Source organism: Schistocerca cancellata, chromosome 3 (assembly GCF_023864275.1).
Source record: "Schistocerca cancellata isolate TAMUIC-IGC-003103 chromosome 3, iqSchCanc2.1, whole genome shotgun sequence".
Classification (NCBI taxonomy): domain Eukaryota; kingdom Metazoa; phylum Arthropoda; class Insecta; order Orthoptera; family Acrididae; genus Schistocerca; species Schistocerca cancellata.
In genome coordinates, this window is record NC_064628.1 from 601,872,938 (window position 1) to 601,891,143 (window position 18,206).

Here is an 18,206-nt window from a genome sequence, read left to right on the forward strand (position 1 = left end):
GGTCTTATTACATTTGACGCCACATTGGGCGACTTGTGTACTGGTTGGGGATAAAATGAGCATGAAGACAACACAACACCCAGTCCCTGAGCGGAGAAAATCCCCGACCCAGCCAGGAATCGAACCCGGGCCCCTCAGGACAGCCGTCCGTCACGATGACCATTCAGCTATAGGGGCGGACTTGCAAGGTCATTAATATAAAACATGAACTGCAAGGGCCCCAACACAATTCCCTGGGGCACACCTGAAATTACTTGTACATCTGATGATGACTCTTCATCTGAGATTACATGCTGCATCCACACTGCCAGAAAATCCTCAATCCCATCAAAAATTTCACTTGATACCCCATACGATGGTACTTTCAACAAGTAAAGGTGTGGTACAGAGTAAAATGCTTTTATGAAATTAAGAAATTCTGCATCTACCTGATTGCCTTGACCCAAAGCTTTAAGTATGTCATTTGCGAAAAGTACGAGTTGGATTTCACAGGATCAGTTTTTTAGGAATCCTTGCTGGTTGGCATTGAGGTCATTCTATTCAAGATACCTCACTACATTTATTTTGAGACAAATTATTTGAAATTCCAGCTATAAACAAAATAAAAAGTTCAATGTATAAGATGGAAGTCATTGTGCAGCTTATTCGTACATTTCTCTATTGTCGTCAAATGCAAGAAACTTTTGAAAAGAATGACACATAGGTAACTTGTGTTATTTAGAATACTGCATGGGCAGTATTCTATTGTCGTCAAATGCAAGAAACTTTTGAAAAGAATGACACATAGGTAACTTGTGTTATTTAGAATACTGCATGGGCAAATCTAATTTTAAATACCTTATTGCTCACTATTACATCCACACACAACATGATGTTTTGTAGAAACTTATGCCAAGCTGATGTTTTGTGCACCTATATTCTTGTAGTTCAAAGCTGGTAACATAATACAGAGATTTACTTGAGAGCTGTCACTGTGTTTTCCAACAAGACTTCCACTAAGCATGTTTACTATTTGTACATCCATTAATAAAATCATATCAGCATGGATACATTGCTAATTGCTTGCAAGATGCACCTGCAAGGGAGCAAACTGTTCACAAATTTAATATTATGTGCAATTTTTGTGTACACATGCAAAAAGCTGTGTAAATGATCAACAAAGTTATTGTTCTAATGGTCTTCAGTTTGTCATCTACTTATTTGTATACTGTGCAATAAAGTGGTGAGAATGCATGTATGGCAAATAGAACTACTGCTCATGCATAAAATCAATAATCTAGTTTATTATTTTACTTACTAATACGTAGTAGATTTAATTTTCTCTCAATGGTAACATTTAGATTATTTTGTACAGCTACAAGCCCGTTGGTCTAAAATTATATACTGGCTCAAATTTTGTTTCTCACACTCCATTAAGGAGAAAACTGATGTGTGCTAGTTATATTGCTTCAGTGTTGTTTACTTTACTTTAATATAAAACTCCTGTGAGTACTGTACATATGTATCACGATATTCAGTTGAAAGATAATGCTCACGGCATTCATGTAGACGTTTGAGTTCATTCTTGTAAGCCCGAAGCCCAAATTCTGTTACATTTCCCTATCAAAGAAAATACCCATCACAATTTTGTTCAGTAGAGACTTATGTCTAATAAATATTTGCAGGGTTTATTTTCAAAGTACTTATTGAGAAATAACTTACATAGTTTAAGGCAAAATCTTGATCCGGAAGCCATGCCTTAGACTGTGTGTTGAAAGTTCTTAACCTAGGTCCACAAAGCCCTTTCGGATGTATTCTGTAATGCAGGTCATAGCTCGATGAGAAATTATTTTTGTAGCCATCAAGTGTGGGCAGTACTCGATCACTCTGAAAATTTTGTAATGCCAAAATGAGAAAAAGGAGATTCCTTTTAGACTATGACTATCACTTTCTGCTTTACACACATTTTCCTGTGTCTTTATGTCGCCCATTAAATCATCTTCAGTGGGCTTTGGTGGGGCACAATAATCTGTGGCATATACAGATTTATGCTGAAAGCTCTTTTGACTGTAGCAACTGCGCTTTTCAAACCAGTTTCCTACTAGCACTCCTGGGCTATACATGTTAATAAAATGTCGAATAATGCGAAAAGAAAAAAAAATGATTTACAGCACTTTTTTTAATTACTCTTAGAATTCGATACACAGAAATTGGTTGCCAAGCAACAAAATTAAAAGATAGAATCTTCTGTCAATTATCTAGGGTTTTGTATTTTGACTCCCATTAGGTTGCACATAATGTTGTGAAACTTCTCGTAAAAGCTTGTTGACAGCATACATTTTTCTGTTCACTGCGTTCACACTATCAGCCATCTCTTCCATCAATACTGGAATGTCAGCCATTACCTGCAATGTGTCATACAATACATGTTAAGAAATATTTGCACTTACTTCTTTTTATGTCACAGTGGTACAGGCCAACATCTCTGGACTTACCGCAGAAGTTGCGTAGTACAAGGCCTCTCTCGCCTCCCTTTTGTCTGTTGGGAGCTCACGTTGGCGTCCTGAAGTGAAATCTCTGGACATTGTTGTAGCAAAGCTGAAATTGTGATATATTACCAACAAGTTGACTAGTTACAAATCTTACACAAATATTCCGCGGGCCAAAAGAATAGAAACACCGAAAAAGCTTCTATGTTTACAGTAACGTCGTAATGATCACTCACGAATTAGGATATTCTAATTCCTAAAAATTTCGACAAATGGCTTGTTACACAATGTGACCCAAGTTCTCAAATCAGATTGTGTTTATACGACAGCCCCGTATGTGGTGTTTTCAAAAGAAAATCGACGAAAGATTAGATTAATTGCAACACAAGAATTTAAAGTCTTGTTTCCCGCGCGTGGAACTGGAAGAAACCAAAATGTGTGGTGCAACTGTAAATAGTAAGTGCTCACTGCCATGCACTTAACTGAAGTTTGCAGAGTACCTTATGCATGTCAATGTACTTGGATCCCAGTCAGAATAAAGGCGCCAAGTGAAACATGAATTTTACTTCAGTTTCTCTCACAATATTGCATTCTATTTTGGTCTCGAAACGCATGGTTTTCGAACACAATTCGGAGGTCTTGGTTCTTCATCTTGCACGTTATCTGACTTCATTTTTGGTAGGACTGAAGGGTGCTCTTCGCTTTCTCGCCCAGTCTATCCGTCTTTCGACAGGCGAACGATGTAGACGGATTTCTTCATTTTTTAAACATGTTTCCATGTTAGCGATAGGTATACCCTCTCAATTGAACAACATTCGAAACGCAGCTGGTCTGCACTTGATGTGATCATCAGAGAGTGATTATTCATGTTTTCATCTTAAATCTTTTTTCTGTTACGGTAATCTTGTATTGTTGTTTGCTATTCACCTAACTATGATTTAATTATGATGTCTGTGTTATTTTATAGGTATGAATAATATTGAAATTCTCTCTCCCTACATCTATACAGATGACTTAACGAATAAATAAAAAATATAAATATATACATGACATAACAAATTTAGCAGACAATTCGCGCACTAATTTTAACAAAACGTAAAGACCTTGCTGGAATTATACATCACATTGTGTCGAAAACAACGAAAGCGAACTACTTTTACTTCATATTCTGTTCTACACTATAAATTGAATTCTTACATAAGTTGCCACGTTACGCTACTGAATACAGGGCGCTCTACTCGAACGATTATCATCGTTTAACTTGGACGGGTGAACGGCTGACACAGGCAGAACGCGGGAAAGAAGAATGGATTTAAACAAAATGAAAAACCACGATACCTTTCTGCTTCTTGCTTATGTAAATCCAATCGAGATGATTTGTTATATAACGTCTTAATCCTTTGAATCTAAAAGCTTCTATGCACGCCTAAGTAAAAGTACCTACTGCACAAGACTGAAATATAATCCTGGAAGCCTCCTCAATTATGTGAAATGCGAACACTATGCTGTAGTGGTACGATTGGCTCCAGTCTATCAGTGTGCCAACCTCTATACCAAGTTTCTCTACTTGTCAACCATGAAAGGGGAAGTGCAAACAGCCGGTAGTTGATAAGCGTGTATCAGCGTGTACAGTGTGCAGACGAATTCTGCCAAGTGAAGAGAGCGCGATGTTTGATGTAGTACTAAGTTTACAGGTGATGTGTGTGCTTCTGTCTGCGACCACGGCGGTAAAAGTGTACACAAATTCCGGACATGTGAGGGGCCGTACATATTCAACGAAAAATGGAAAACAGTACGCTGGTTTCCATGGAATACGTTATGCCGCCCCACCGCTTGGTCAGTACAGGTTTAAGGCGAGTATATAATGGTTCTGACATAAATCTAAACAAACTCATAACCTCGGAAAAAAACAAATGTTAAGTCTAGCTGCAAGTCGGTGACATAATTGATGTCGAAGTTTTCAAGTACAGTTTCTGTTGGTTTTTCAGCACTGACGCTGTGACGAAATATATTTGAAGAATATATTTCGTCACCCCCGGAATATATTTGAAGATATGATCATAAATTCAGTTACACAAAGTTTTTCTTAGGCCCCATCGTGTGGGACATCTTTCAGAAATAAGCATGTGAAAGATATTTTTTCCCTTTGAACTGCATTAATAACTGTTGTTAGTGACATTGGTGATCTTATTTATAGTGGAAACTTGCCAATGTGTAGTACACTTGAAAGAGAGTTGATCTGAATTTTAGAAAATCGTTAGACAGAAACTACTAACCTGAGAATCTGCTGCACTTCGTACCATTCCAGTAACCGGGATCACATCTATCATGTGCCCAGAAAATATGTGAGCGTCATTATTTGTGATGGAGACTTACATCAATGAATATCGCACCGTGCAATGCTAACATTAGTTTCAAATATTCAGGTAGAGGCCAGATGTGGACTCAAAATTCACATAGTAAATTAGGTGTGTTGTGGTATGTAAGTCAATGTTTATCATCATACCAGTTATGTGAGGGATTTGATTTTTAGTGAATATAACTGAAATTATAACTTCGCATATCTAAATGCTGTAGCAAAATTATAGCTGTTCCATCTGAACAGCCAGTGTTAAGTAAGATGCCATGTGTTTAACAATTGTCCTGGGAGATGTAACTATTGGTTATTTCATTAAAGCATTCGCTCTCCAGATCCCATGGAAAAAAAGTGACTGACAAGTATTTTTGAAACACATTTGAAACAGGTTAACCTTTTTTGTCTTCAATATCAGCGGGATGTTGTCCACTTCTAGAAAAAGAGCGTCTCTGGATGTTTTCATTTGTTACATTCTTAATGTGCTATGTCATTTACTAATTTTCAGTTTTGTTGAGGTGTGTTTTCTTATTTCTTTGAACCCAGCTACATGTGAGTGGCCCATTTTAACTTTAGCCCCATTAATTTACATGCCCCTTCAAACTCCATTTCATTTTTATAATAGCCACAACTGAATCTTGTATTCCTTAGTCTCATATTAGGTTCATTTGTTGTCCAGCCTCTTGTGCCAATTCCCAGCATGCTCATTTCCATTACCCAGTCACCAAACCACAGATTTTGAGTGGTTTTGTGATCAGGCGCAGTAAATGAATCATGGAAAAATAAGCCTGTTTGTGCAGAGTTTATTGTAATGTGTTAGGCCTACAGCTTACACCTAACAGCAGGCAATGATACACACACAGAATAAACGCAAAAGCCAAAGCATCTAAAGAATGGAAGATATACAAATCAAAGAAACAGTGTTGCTTCTTTAAGATAACATTAACATTGTATCAGTAACAGTTTTATCATTGACATGCCATGTCATATGACTGTAAGTCAAAACTAGCAATGTGTGCTGATTGCAAATTTGTTTCAGACACATACGGTGTATGGTTTTGAAAACACTTTTTAGTTTGCTAATAGCACTCCATACCTTATTTACCTTTCTGTTTATTTCTTTTACTGCATTTCTCATTATTAAAGTGTCCTAAATACAGAAACTCATTAGTCAGTTCTATTATTTTGTTTCTAATTTTTGTCATTTTCGTTTCAATGCTTTGTTGTTGATGCATTACTTTTTGTCTCATTATAAACTATTTTCAGGCTTGCTTATTTTATTTTATTTATTTATATGTTCTCTGATCATTTGGCACAACAGTATAGGGCATGTCAGATGGATTACAGAAATAGTATGAAGTTGGCCAAAGCCTTATCAAAGGAACCATGCCAGTATTCACATCAGCAACCTAGTACAACCCAATTCAGGATGATTGGACAGGTTACGAACATTGCATGTCGTGAATCTTGAGACCAGTGCATTAACAATGGTTTAACTACTTCCTTTGGTGTATGATTTGGAAAGAGAACCAGATGTAGCCAGACTACAAACAGCTTACATCATACACACGAAGTGTAATTGTTGTTATAACTAGAAAATCAAATTTTGTTAAATGAAACTTCTAGAAAATATAAACACATGAACACATTGTAATACAATGCCAAAAAATATAAATTCATGAACACCTGTGAACACTGCACCCATCATAACTATTCTTGCTCCTGATTCCCTTCTCTGGATTCTGAAATTTAGAAGACCGGAAACTAACAACAGGAACATTCTTGAGCGAAGAATAACACAGCATAGATGGTACATCTGTTAACAGATTAAAAAGTAAAACAACAGATAAGGACCTATATTTCTGTAAGATGACACATTCACTTACAACGTAGAAGCACTTCTTGTGCAGTGTGTAAAAGCCCCTAAAAGCTGTTTTCTTCTCCAACCTCTTTATGTATATTGGCAATGTATTATAAAGAATGACACAGAAGTGGCTTGCATGCTGTTGAGTATGAGCTGCTCTTGTTTGCACTACATGGGTGGACCCACAGTAGTGATAGTTATAACTAGGGTAATTACTTTTAGTTTTCAGGTCTCCAGTCTTAGATCTTGCTATCAACACGTTTATGTATGTGAAGGGTATTGTAAGTGCACACAACTCCTTAAATAAGGGCTTGCAGTGAGCTATTCTAGTTGTGTGTGATAAGACTCGAATAGACTTTTGATGTAATGTAAAAACTTCATTTAACTGACCCTAAGTTTTATCACAAAAAACTATTCCATAAGCCACAGGGGACTGGAGGAAATGAAAGTAAGTCATTGTAGTGACTTCTGAGGAGTGTAGTTCTGAAATTATTCTTAGAGCAGAACATGTTGAACTGAACTTCTGGGAGAGTTTTGTTTTGTGGTCTTTCCAGTTTGTGATCGACATATGTTCCTAAAAGTTTTGTGCATCATTCTGTTGCTAACTCACTCCTGCCCAGTACAAATTGGAGACTTTTTTTCCCCAGATTGAATGTAATTTGTTTTCTTTACAGCAAGGGTCAGCCAGTTGGAATTGAACCATTACCGGACGGGTTTAAGGACTTTATCAGTTATCGCAGACAGTGAGTCCGTAACATAATCCACTATTACACTGTTGTAATCTGCAAACAACATGATCCTGGCTGCAGTTTCTGCTGCCTGAGTGTCATTTATATGCGGTTTCCCTCCTAGAATATTCGGTACTCGGGGACATGACAGGTATGCTCGTTTGAAGAAAAACACTTAATATGGACATATATCCTATCCTGAATGGTTCGAGATAGAACACATTTAATGTACATTTGTCTTTGGGTTTGTGGCATGCACATAAGTGTCTTACAGGACAGAATTACCTGCTTTTTTTTTTTTTTTTCTTCCAGGAAATTTGTTTGTTGAACACAATGAGGATGTTCCTTCGGCCACGCAGATTGCATTTATTTTACTCCCAGGATAATGGCGCTCCTTTTAATTTTACCAGGCTTATGAGGGATCATCTTAGTCACGCTTGCCTTAATTGATGGATTGGTCATGGTAGTACTATTGACAGGCTACAGCGTTCACTACACCTTACACCATTAGATTTTTTTATGAGGTCGGGTAAAGTATGAGGTATACAAATGAAAGACGAATACACAAGATGTATGGATGGTTGCAGCATGAATATTGCTGCCCCCATTAGAGAACATGCAGACACACTTTGACAAGCAACAGAACAGATTCTCCCAAGAGTGCACAGATGCATTGAAGTTGATGAAATATTCAAATGTTTGTTGTGAACTGTACAACAGCTGTAATGTTATGTGTACAATAATACAGGGTGTACATAAAGTCTGGGAACACTTTCAATTATTTATTGCACAAGAACTAAACATTGTACAGGTGTCATACATATTGCATTTTGAAGAGAAATTCTGAAGTTTTTTTTAAACAAAAATTTAGTATGCAAACCACGAATGACCTGGCAGATGTCAATACGGCAATTGTATTCTTGCCATACCTGTCCCAACATGGCATCGTCGACTGTGGCAGGCACTTCCCCTATTCTCTCCCGGAGCTCTGCTACATCACGTAGTAGAAGCGGTAAATACACTAGATCTTTAATGTGTCCCCACAGAAAAAAGTCACATGGCATGAGATCTGGTGATCGGGGAGGCCATTTCATACTACAGCTGTCCCTTTCTGTAGCATGGCCAATCCATCGATGCGGCAACTCCGTGTTCAGGTACCCACGAACTTCACGATGAAAATGAGCTGGAGCTTCATCCTGCTGAAATATGAGCAAAGTCCAATTGCATTTGAGGCATCAGTCATTGCTGCAACATGCCCAAGTAGGAATTTCCAGTAACAGTGTTCTCAGTGAAGAAGAATGGCCCGTACAGTTTTCGATGTGACAAGGCACAAAAACATTTACCTTTGAGGAATTTGTTGTGCCAGTGGTAAATGGCCTTCCTTGTTGGTGGCTTTTTACCGTACTTGGTTCTAAACATTCGTTGAACAGCTGTAGCACAGTTGTTTTTGTCGAACTCCAACACACAGAAAGCTCGCTCCACACCTTAACTCGTTTTGTTTGCGACTAGTGCTGACTATCGGCAAATTACCAAACTACGCTGTGGCGGTAAATATGAAAAAAAAAATCCACCTTTCAGGGTTTCTCTTCAAATAGACATATGTCTGTACAATGTTTAGTTCTTGTGCAATAAATAATTGAATCTGTTCCCAAACTTCATGTGCACTCTGTACTTAAAGGTGAATGTGTTAAAAATATGTATTTTTCTATTGATACTTCGTAAAATGCATATTATAATGTTTGCTAACTGTTATGCATATGTAAACCTGACAATGTATTGAATAAAACAGAAAATAAATAGTAGTGTACATTAAATACATAGTGTCTCAGAAATCGTACAGAATAAAGCATGTGTCAATACAAAGTTTTTTGCCTTGAATGATTTTTCCTATTATGATTAGGATTAGCTGATGAGTTCCACAACCTATGATCTATTTTGTAAATATGACTGAAATCACTTGTCTTCTATCACTTCTATTCCCATTGCTTCATGATTATCTAGAATAATTTCATGATCAACAGCATCAAAACAACCCCCCCCCCCTCCCCCAGCGAGTCCAGCTCTTTTGTGGGTACGTGCGTGGGGAGTATGGGACCCAGAGCTAGTGCGGCTCTCCTTTCCGGGCTGCATACCTTACTTTTCCACATTCTTCCCCCTCCCCCTCACCTCTGCCTCTTCCCTTCTCCTTCTCCCCCTATGGGAGTATGTTTCGTGCCCACGTCCGGAGACGGACACTTATAACTGTAGGACAGTCTCTCTTCTTTGCTCTCTATGCTGAACAGTCTGTCCTCCGTTTGTCCATCTCCTTTCCTTGCCTCTTCTCTTATTCCTCTTCTCCACTGTGGCATTTGAGACTTCTCTTATTTTCCTTCCTTTGTTCTTCCCTTTCTCTTTCTTTCCTCCCGGAGCGTTTCTGAAGGAGGCTGACCCACGCATAGCCGGTGATAGGGAAACGCATAATTCCCCTTCCCGGGTAGAGAGGTAGGACACATACATACCCCCTGGTAATGGCCAGACCCAGGGAGGGGCAATTACCTGAGCTGGTACCTTCAGAGTGTGCCAATTGGTCCCTCCGTCTGTTTCTTGCGAGGTGTGAACAATCACCTAAGGCGGGAGTGCCGTCAGAGAAGGCTCCCACAAGGAAGGTGTGCGCCATCAGAGACACCGGTAATCATGGGGATACTTATGCAATGGTTTCCTCTACATCTACAACCTCTACCCACAAGCAAAAGCAAAACGTGTCTCAGCCACGGACAATTCTTCGATCAGTACCAAAGTTCCTTGTTGTTTCTCTGTCTTACTATGGTCAAGACTTCTCCACAGTCAACTCTTTCATTATTCAGAAAGGTGACAAAGTCACTGTGGGTCCTGTAAAGTCTTGTTCCCGATTACGAAATGGCACCTTGTTGTTAGAAACAATCAGTGCCCTCCAGGCACGAAAATTGCTGTGAACTACACTGCTACACTCCTTCCCTGTCTGGGTGGAACTGCACCGCACTTTAAATTCAGCACACGGGGTGGTTTATACACGCTCACTCAACGGATTGTCCAATGAGGAAATTCAAAACTACCTGTCTGACCAGGGCGTAATGGCTGCATACAGAGTCATGAAAAGGGTTGACAAGGACTTGGTACCAACCTGTAATATCTTCTTGACATTTGACAGAGTTCAACTTCCATCAAACATTAAAGCGGGCTATGAGATAATTTCAGTTTGCCCTTACATCCCCAACCATATGCATTGGTATCGGTGTCAGAGGTTTAATCATACCAGCCAGTCGTGTTCGAATCTGGCCAAATGTGTTGTGTGGCAAGGATGCCCATGAGGGTGCTTGTCCACTTCCACCCCTCGTTGCATCAACTGTATGGGTGACCACGCTGCTTCCTCTAGAGATGAACCACTTATTCAGGAAATCAGAGTGAAGGAAAAGGTGTCTACATTTGCTGCTTGTAATTTATTTGCCAGTCAAAAGCCCACTATGCCTCCAGCAGGTAAATATAGCACTGTCCTTTGCATCTCCTCGGCCTACTAAGGAGGCAGCCAAGCAGACTTGTGATCTCACCTTTAGTGCAACGGTCGTCAGATCGGCCAGCGAAGTTCGCCTGTTCAACCTCCCCACTATCACCTGCTCACTCTACAGCTCACCCTTCATCGGCTTCTGCTAAATCACTAGCCTCGAAATCAAACACCCGGACTTCCAAAAGAGAGCCTTCTCACGAAGATTTTTTATGTACGCCGACTTCACAACCATCGATTCCTCCCTCATCTCCACGTCCTGTTTCCAAGAAGGCTCATAAGAAACAAAGTTCCTCTCCTTCTCTGCCACGGTGTCTCATCTACAGTGCCACATGGCGGTAACCGCCCTCGACAATCTTCCGTGTCGCCAAAGCGCTCTGCTGGTGGCGGGAGCTGCTCCTGAACAACCTATGGATCAGGATTTTCTGCCTTTGGCTGAATGCCGTTCCACACTGTCGGCCACCGCTCTCAGCAATCATTGAGTTGAGAGCAACCGTGGTAGGATACTTCCCTTTTCTGTCCACCCTATGTCAATTATACATTAGAATATCCGTGGCATTAGAGCCAATTGGGATGAATTGTCGATCCTCTTATGATCCTACTCACCGGTCGTCTTCTGTCTTCAGGAAACAGAGCTGCGTCCCCACGATCACTTTGTTTTCCCTCAATTTCAGTCAGTCCAGTTCGATCTTCCCTCTGTTGTTGGCACTCCAGCACAAGGGGGACTTATGATTCTTCTCCATGATACTGTCGATTATCACTCAATCCCCTTAAACAGATCCTTCCAAACTGTTGCTATCCATCTTTCCCTTTCTGGATACGCTTTCTCTCTTTGTACCGTATACATTCCATCGTCCACCCCGATGGCAAGAGCTGATCTCCTTCATCTCCTTGGTCAGCTCCCGCCCCCCCCCCCCCATTTGTTGGTTGCGGACTTCAGTGGCCACCATCTGCTTTGGGAATCTCCGCATCCTTGTCTGCAAGGCTCCCTATTGACTGACATCTTCCACCTAGCGGATCTTGTTTGCCTCAACACTGGGAAACCAACATTTTTGTCTACCTCCATGACAAATTTCTCTCATTTGGACCTTTCAGTCAGTACTGTTCAGCTAGCTCAGCACTTTGAATGGTTCGCTGTTGCTGATACACACTCGAGTGACCATTTTTCATGTGTTCTTCGATTGCAGCCACAACTGCCATCTCTGCACCCAAGATGCTGGAAGTTTGCCCAAGCCGATTTAACACTTCTTTCATCTCTAGCGACATTTGATGACCATCAGTTTCCTAGCACCGACGATCAGGTCACTCATGTTACAGAAGTTATTCTTACAGCTGCGGAATGTTCAATACCTTGCACCTCCAATTTGCCCCGGCGATCTACTATAACTCTCAATGGACCAGCCTTCTTGAACGACATCTTCAAGGATGTCTCGATCTCCTCCACTCTTGGAGCATCGAACCGGCGTCCGCTTCTCTCCCAGTAAGACCGTTTGTGTCAATTTTTGGCATTGTACGGAGTTTCTTACGCCTTCCCTACATCTAGGCCCTGTCGACCTTCTGTTCTCAGACATTGCTAAATTCTTGGGTCTTGTGTTTGGCAGAAAACTGTGCTGGTCCTCTCACATTTCATATCTTTGGGCTCACTGCCTGCGATCTGTCAACACCCTCCGTGTTCTGAATGGTACCTCCTGGGGAGTGCACCGAGTGCTCCTTCTCCGCCTTAATGTGCTTGAAATTGGACTATGGAAGCATAGTTTATGCCTCTGCTTGTCTGTCTAGTCTTCGGCGTCTTGACTCTGTCCACCACCGTGGATTGTGTTTAGCGTCTGGGGGTTTTTACACCAGCCCTGTGGAAAGCCTTTATGATGAGGCTGCTGAACCTTCGCTGTCCAATCGGCGAGCTGTCCTTCTGAGTCGTTATGATAGCCATATGTCTTCCATGCCTGCTAATCCGGCCATGACCTTTTTTTCGACGCCTCCTTGGATTTAGGGTTTGCAGGCCGCCCATCCTCCCTACTACCACATTCTTTTTCCTTCCACTTTCCTAAAACTTTCTTGACAACTGGGGGTACAGCAACGCATTGGCTCTGCCCCCAGACCTGCCTGCTCCATGACCTTTGTCAACTTCCCAAGGATGGTACCCCTTTTCTCGTTTACCGTCAGGCATTTGCTGCTCTATGCACCCAAATGAAGGATGCCACATTTATTTACACTGATGGCTCAAAAACATCATTTGGTGTTGGGAGTTCCTGTATTGTTGGCGACGCCCCTCATCATTTTCAGCTTTCCGATCAGTGTTCGGTTCTTACTGCGGATCTTTATGCTGTAATCCAGGCTGTCCAATACATCTGTCACCATCAGCGGATACAGTATATTATATGCTCAGATCGGCTCAGCTGTCTCCACAGTCTCTCCAAGCTCTTTACCCTGTCCACCCTCTGGTCTGTCTGATTCAGGACTGCCTCCACTTGCTCCTCTTGGGGGGGGGGGGGGGGGGGTCTGTGGCATTCCTCTGGATCCCAGGATACATTGGTATCCATGGAAACAAGTTGGCCGATATAGCGACCAAGGCTGCTGTCTATCTTCTTCAGCCTGCTGTCTGCATGGTTCCCTTCACCGATCTACAGAGTGTTTTATGTCGTCGTGTTGCTCTTTTATGGCACGCACATTGGTCTAAACTTCCCAATAATAAATTGCGAGACGTGAAAGCTCTTCCATGTGCTTGGATTTCTTCCTCCCAAACTCGTCGTCGGGAGGAAGTAATTTTAAGTAGACTCCGGATAGGGCACTGTCTTTTTAGCCATCGACATCTTTTAAGTGGTGATCCTGCCCCACTTTGTCCCCACTGCTAACTGTGGACAATGAGACACCTTTTACTTCAGTGCCCCTATTTTACTCAGCTACACGCCCATCTACAGCTTTTGCCTGATATATCTTCCATTTTAGCAGATGACACACGCTCAACCGATCGCGTCCTCAAGTTTATCAGTGTCAGTGAGATGACGTTGGTCATTTGAAGCTCTTTTTGGGGAAAACAACCTCCCCTTATATAGTTGTTCTCTAAGCTTTCCTTCTGTTTTTTAGTTTCCCCACTTTTTGAGATTAGCTCCCATTGCTGCTGGTTTCCAGTTTGGTTTTTTTACCTTTCCCTAAGCCACAGACCAGACACTAATGACTGTAGCAGTTTTGTGCCCTAAAACCGCAAAAAAAAAGGTATCAAAAGCCCTAGACAGCTCTAAATTAACTTGTACACATTATTATTGTTTCCTAGGTTTCTAATTATTTCATTTGTGTAGTCCATTATTACCATTTCTGTACATGTACTTGTTTGAAAGCCATACTAATTAATATTTAGCACCTTGTGGCTTTGTAAGCATTTGATTTGTTGTTTCATCAATCTTTCAAATACTTAAGAGAATGTTGAGAGTAATTTAATTAGTTACTCTGAATTCCCTCTCAAATCTTCATTTCACTCAGTATTTTTATCATCATATTAATCAGTTATAACTGTAAACGTTTTTACAATGAAAAGTGCATGCACACAGCTATATAAAACATATAAACATTCAGTTGCCCAGGCTATGCACGATTACTGGAAGACTCATTTCATTGGAGAGCCTTATCAGGTGCTTCATGTACATGCTTGAAACATGTTAAGCTACTTATTTACAATGCGGCCCTTGGCTGAATATCATCACAATCACTCATACTGTCAGTGCAAAAGCTCCGCTTGAACATGTTGTATATGCACGTACTTCCTCCAGTCCGGTATCTGTTGAGCTGTACCCTAACCTCCCTAGGATGATGAAAGCCTGAAACTTTATCAGCTGGACCATCAATAAGTTTGAGGTTTTGAATTTTTGTATCCTATCTCTCACATTTCCTTTCAGGAATCCAGTTGAGAGCATTCATATGACGGTCTTCTGAATTTGAGGCATTTCGAAGGCAGTTTGAGTAAATCTTCATGAAGAGGAATTGATTCATTTTGTAGAAACTTGCTCAAAGATCGTAAAGAGCCACCTTTTGGCCTAGGTGAGTGGGACAGGTATTTGATAGTATTAGTAGCCACCATGTCAGTGTGTGTGTGATTGAGCCATTAATGGTTCTCATAGTTGCATTCATATGTTCTTCACATGGGCACTGTGCAGCAAACTGTTGCGTCATATCCTGCAGCAGAGTATACCAACGCAAGGGATGCTCCATGGAGAACTGATGTATGTGCTCCCCATGTACTATTTGCTTGTTTTCTCACCAGCGTCACTCGTGTTTGCACCTGTCTTGGAAAGGTGTTGACGTATATCAGCATTCTGCCTAATGTGACACCAAGGTATTTTGGCTTTTCATTGTGTTAGACTATGCCAAGAAGACCGAATCATGGGCTGATATTTGCGGGAACATTAGGTCTAAGTCTACACGTGTTGAAATACTCATGAAGTCGTTATGATTTTTGATGTTTGATTCTTGTTTGTAATTGGGACTTAATATGTAACATAATATAGTAAATTAGCATCTCTTGGCTTTTGGCAAGATCAATGTGAAGTATCAAGGGGGTATAGGACCCCCCTCCCCCCATACGCAAGAGTGCAAATGCTGTATTGTGTGCAGCAGCCTGGCCCCCTTGTTAAAAATCTATGTTAAAATTGTGGCCTAGCAACAGCTACGTAACACTGCATGTCAAGATTGGCAAGATCTAACTAGATGCTGGCTGCAATTTTAACACAGTGTTTTAACATGGAGACCAGGCTACAGTATTTGCACACTTGCATGTGTGGTGTGAGGCGGGGACGCTCCCCCCTCCCCTCCCCCTCCCCAGATATTACACATTGATCATGCCAAAAGCTGAGAGGCATTAGTTTACTATGTTACAGTGCATATTAAGTCCCAATTACAAACAAGAGTCGATCGTCAAAGATCATAAAGGCTGACTATGCCTCCTGTAGGCATATGTTGCGGCATGAATTACTTAATCCCCTAAGTTATGAAATAGACAATTTGCACCCTGACAACCCCTCTTTAAGAAAGGTGATGACAGTTGTCAGTAATTACCGACCTGTTTCACTGCTAACCTCCAAAATTTTTGAGAATGTGATGTGTTCTAGAATAGTATCTCACCTTAGCAAACATAGTATCCTTAGCAAATTACAGTTTGGACTGTACTGAGAAGGCTATTTTCATTTTACTAACCAGATTTTGCAAACATTAAATAATAAAATTGCACCAGTTGGTATTTTCTGTGATCTGTCTAAGGCATTTGACTGTATCAATCACAGTATTCTCATTGATAAATTGAGATTTTTTGGGATTGATGGTATAGCAAACTCATGGATAGTGTTGTTTCTAATCAAAACATTGCAGAAAGTTTTACTTACTAATTCAAGCAATATAGTCCAATGACATAATTCAGACTGGGGAGAAATCGCATATGGGGTTCCCCAAAGTTCAATCTTAGGTCCATTACTATTCCTCATAGTGTAAATGATCTTCCGTCGAGTATATTGCAAGCAGAATTAGTTCCTTTTGCAGATGATACCAGTATTGTAATCTATCTAAGCATACTTACAGAAACAGAAGAAATGGTAAACAAGGTCCCTAAAAGTATCATTGACTGATTTTCTGTGATTGGTCTCATCCCCAATTTTAAAAAGACCCAGCATATTCTGTTCTGCACATCTAGAGGTACTACACCAGTGATAAGTGTAACACTGTAATGCATGCTGAGTAAATAATAAATGGAGTGGAAACTTCAAAATTCTTAGTGGTCCATATTGGCGAGAATTTAAATTGGGAAAAACAAATTTGGGAACAACTTAGTTCAGCCACATTTGTGCTTAGAATCATTGCAAATCGTGGGGAGAGAGAAATCAGTAAGTTGGAGTATTTTGTATATTTTCATTCAGTAATGTCATATGCAATAGTGATCTAGGGTAACTCGTATTTAAGAAAGTAAGTCTCTGTGGCTCAAAAAGATGCTGTGAGAATAAGATGTGGCGCTCACCCATGATCATCTTGTAGGCATCTGTTTAAGGAGTTGGGCATTCTGAATACTGCTTCACAGCATATTTATTCCCTTACGAAGTTTGTTGTAAATCCCCTACAGTTAGAGGAACTATGAGGTTCATAATTGCAGTACCAGGAGGAAAAATGACATTCATGACTTCACACTAAGGTTGTCTTTAGCACAAAAAGGTGTGCACAGTGCTGCAACGTTCCTTGTTGATCAAAACAGAGACAAAGACAGAAGACATTGACAATGGATCAGTCAAATTTCTGATGACCCTCAGTGTAATCCAGGAATTTCTATTCTTGTATCTGTTTGTTCTTTGTTCTGCCGTCCAATCTGCAGCTCTTCATGCTTGTGACCATCTTGGTGATGTCCCAGTGTCAATTACACCACACCAGTCTCTGAATATCGTCCAGGGGTCATTTTTCATAGCGACCTCATCCTTCAAACTGATTGGGAACCACAGGCCAACCTAAAACAACAGTGTATTCATTTCGTTCAGGGTGTGCAGAAAGGTTAATCGCACTGATACCAGCCTTTATTATGGTATTTGAGTCATGGGAGGTCAAGGTTGTGATGTGAAGCAGTACGTTCCACCATTCATGAGGTGCTTTTGGTGATTGTGTTTCTGGCATATGTCTTCCAATGTAAGACAGATCCTCTATGTGATGACTGTGGACACCAGATCCATGAGGGGAGCCACTGTGTTCTACCGTGTTGGAACCAGATTACCCAGTTTATGAGAAATAAAAGAAGATACAAGAATAGAAATTCCTGGATTACACTGAGGGTCATCAGAAATTTGACTGATCCATTGTCAATGTCTTCTGCCTTTGTCTCTGTTACGTCCTCCCTCCTTCCCACCCCTTCCGTACCCCAGTCTCATCCCCCTGTCCTCTGTTCCTCTGCTGCAGTTTCCAACCACATCCCTCTGGGGGCCCACTCCCCCTCTTCGTCCGAAGAAGCACGCCTCTTCTTCAGTGCCCGCCAGTGACAGGGTACCGTCCCAAAGCACTTCTCCCGCCCCCTCCCCCCGGTGCCTCACCCCCGGTGCCTCACCCCCGGTGCCTCACCCCCGGTGCCTCTTTTCACCCCCCTGCCCCTTGTCCCCTCCCCTTTCGCCCACTCCTTGAACCCCCCTCCCCCTCCGGCCTCTTCCTCCCCTGCTCTGCTAGGTCACCAGCACATGTAGCCAGTGCTTGTGGTGTTACTGTTTTGTATCCATTGGGAACACAGTACTGATACCTGAACTGTTGTCTCCCCATACCAGGGGCC

The 18,206-nt window shown here is 41.2% G+C and overlaps 1 protein-coding gene and 1 long non-coding RNA gene across 4 annotated transcripts in view; one reads left to right on the plus strand and one right to left on the minus strand.

The window, feature by feature from the left end:
* Positions 1 to 1,365: 1,365 nt before the first annotated feature.
* On the minus strand, positions 1,366 to 3,967 carry LOC126175500 (uncharacterized). Its single transcript, XR_007535575.1, has 4 exons — positions 3,807 to 3,967; positions 2,475 to 2,577; positions 1,702 to 2,384; positions 1,366 to 1,599 (listed from the first exon to the last, which is right to left on the minus strand). It is a non-coding gene; the product is annotated as an uncharacterized LOC126175500 (long non-coding RNA).
* A 52-nt stretch (positions 3,968 to 4,019) lies between these two features.
* LOC126175499 (venom carboxylesterase-6-like) overlaps positions 4,020 to 18,206 on the plus strand; it is a 158,008-nt gene continuing 143,821 nt past the window's right edge. The window contains exon 1 of one of the 3 annotated variants that reach the window (XM_049922321.1): positions 4,020 to 4,321. In XM_049922321.1, coding sequence (XP_049778278.1) covers positions 4,136 to 4,321 — 186 coding nt within the window. In that variant the 5' untranslated portion in view covers positions 4,020 to 4,135. Of the gene's footprint in view, positions 4,322 to 7,545; positions 7,565 to 18,206 lie in introns of those variants that run through there. The other 2 variants (XM_049922323.1, XM_049922324.1) reach the window with 2 other exon arrangements.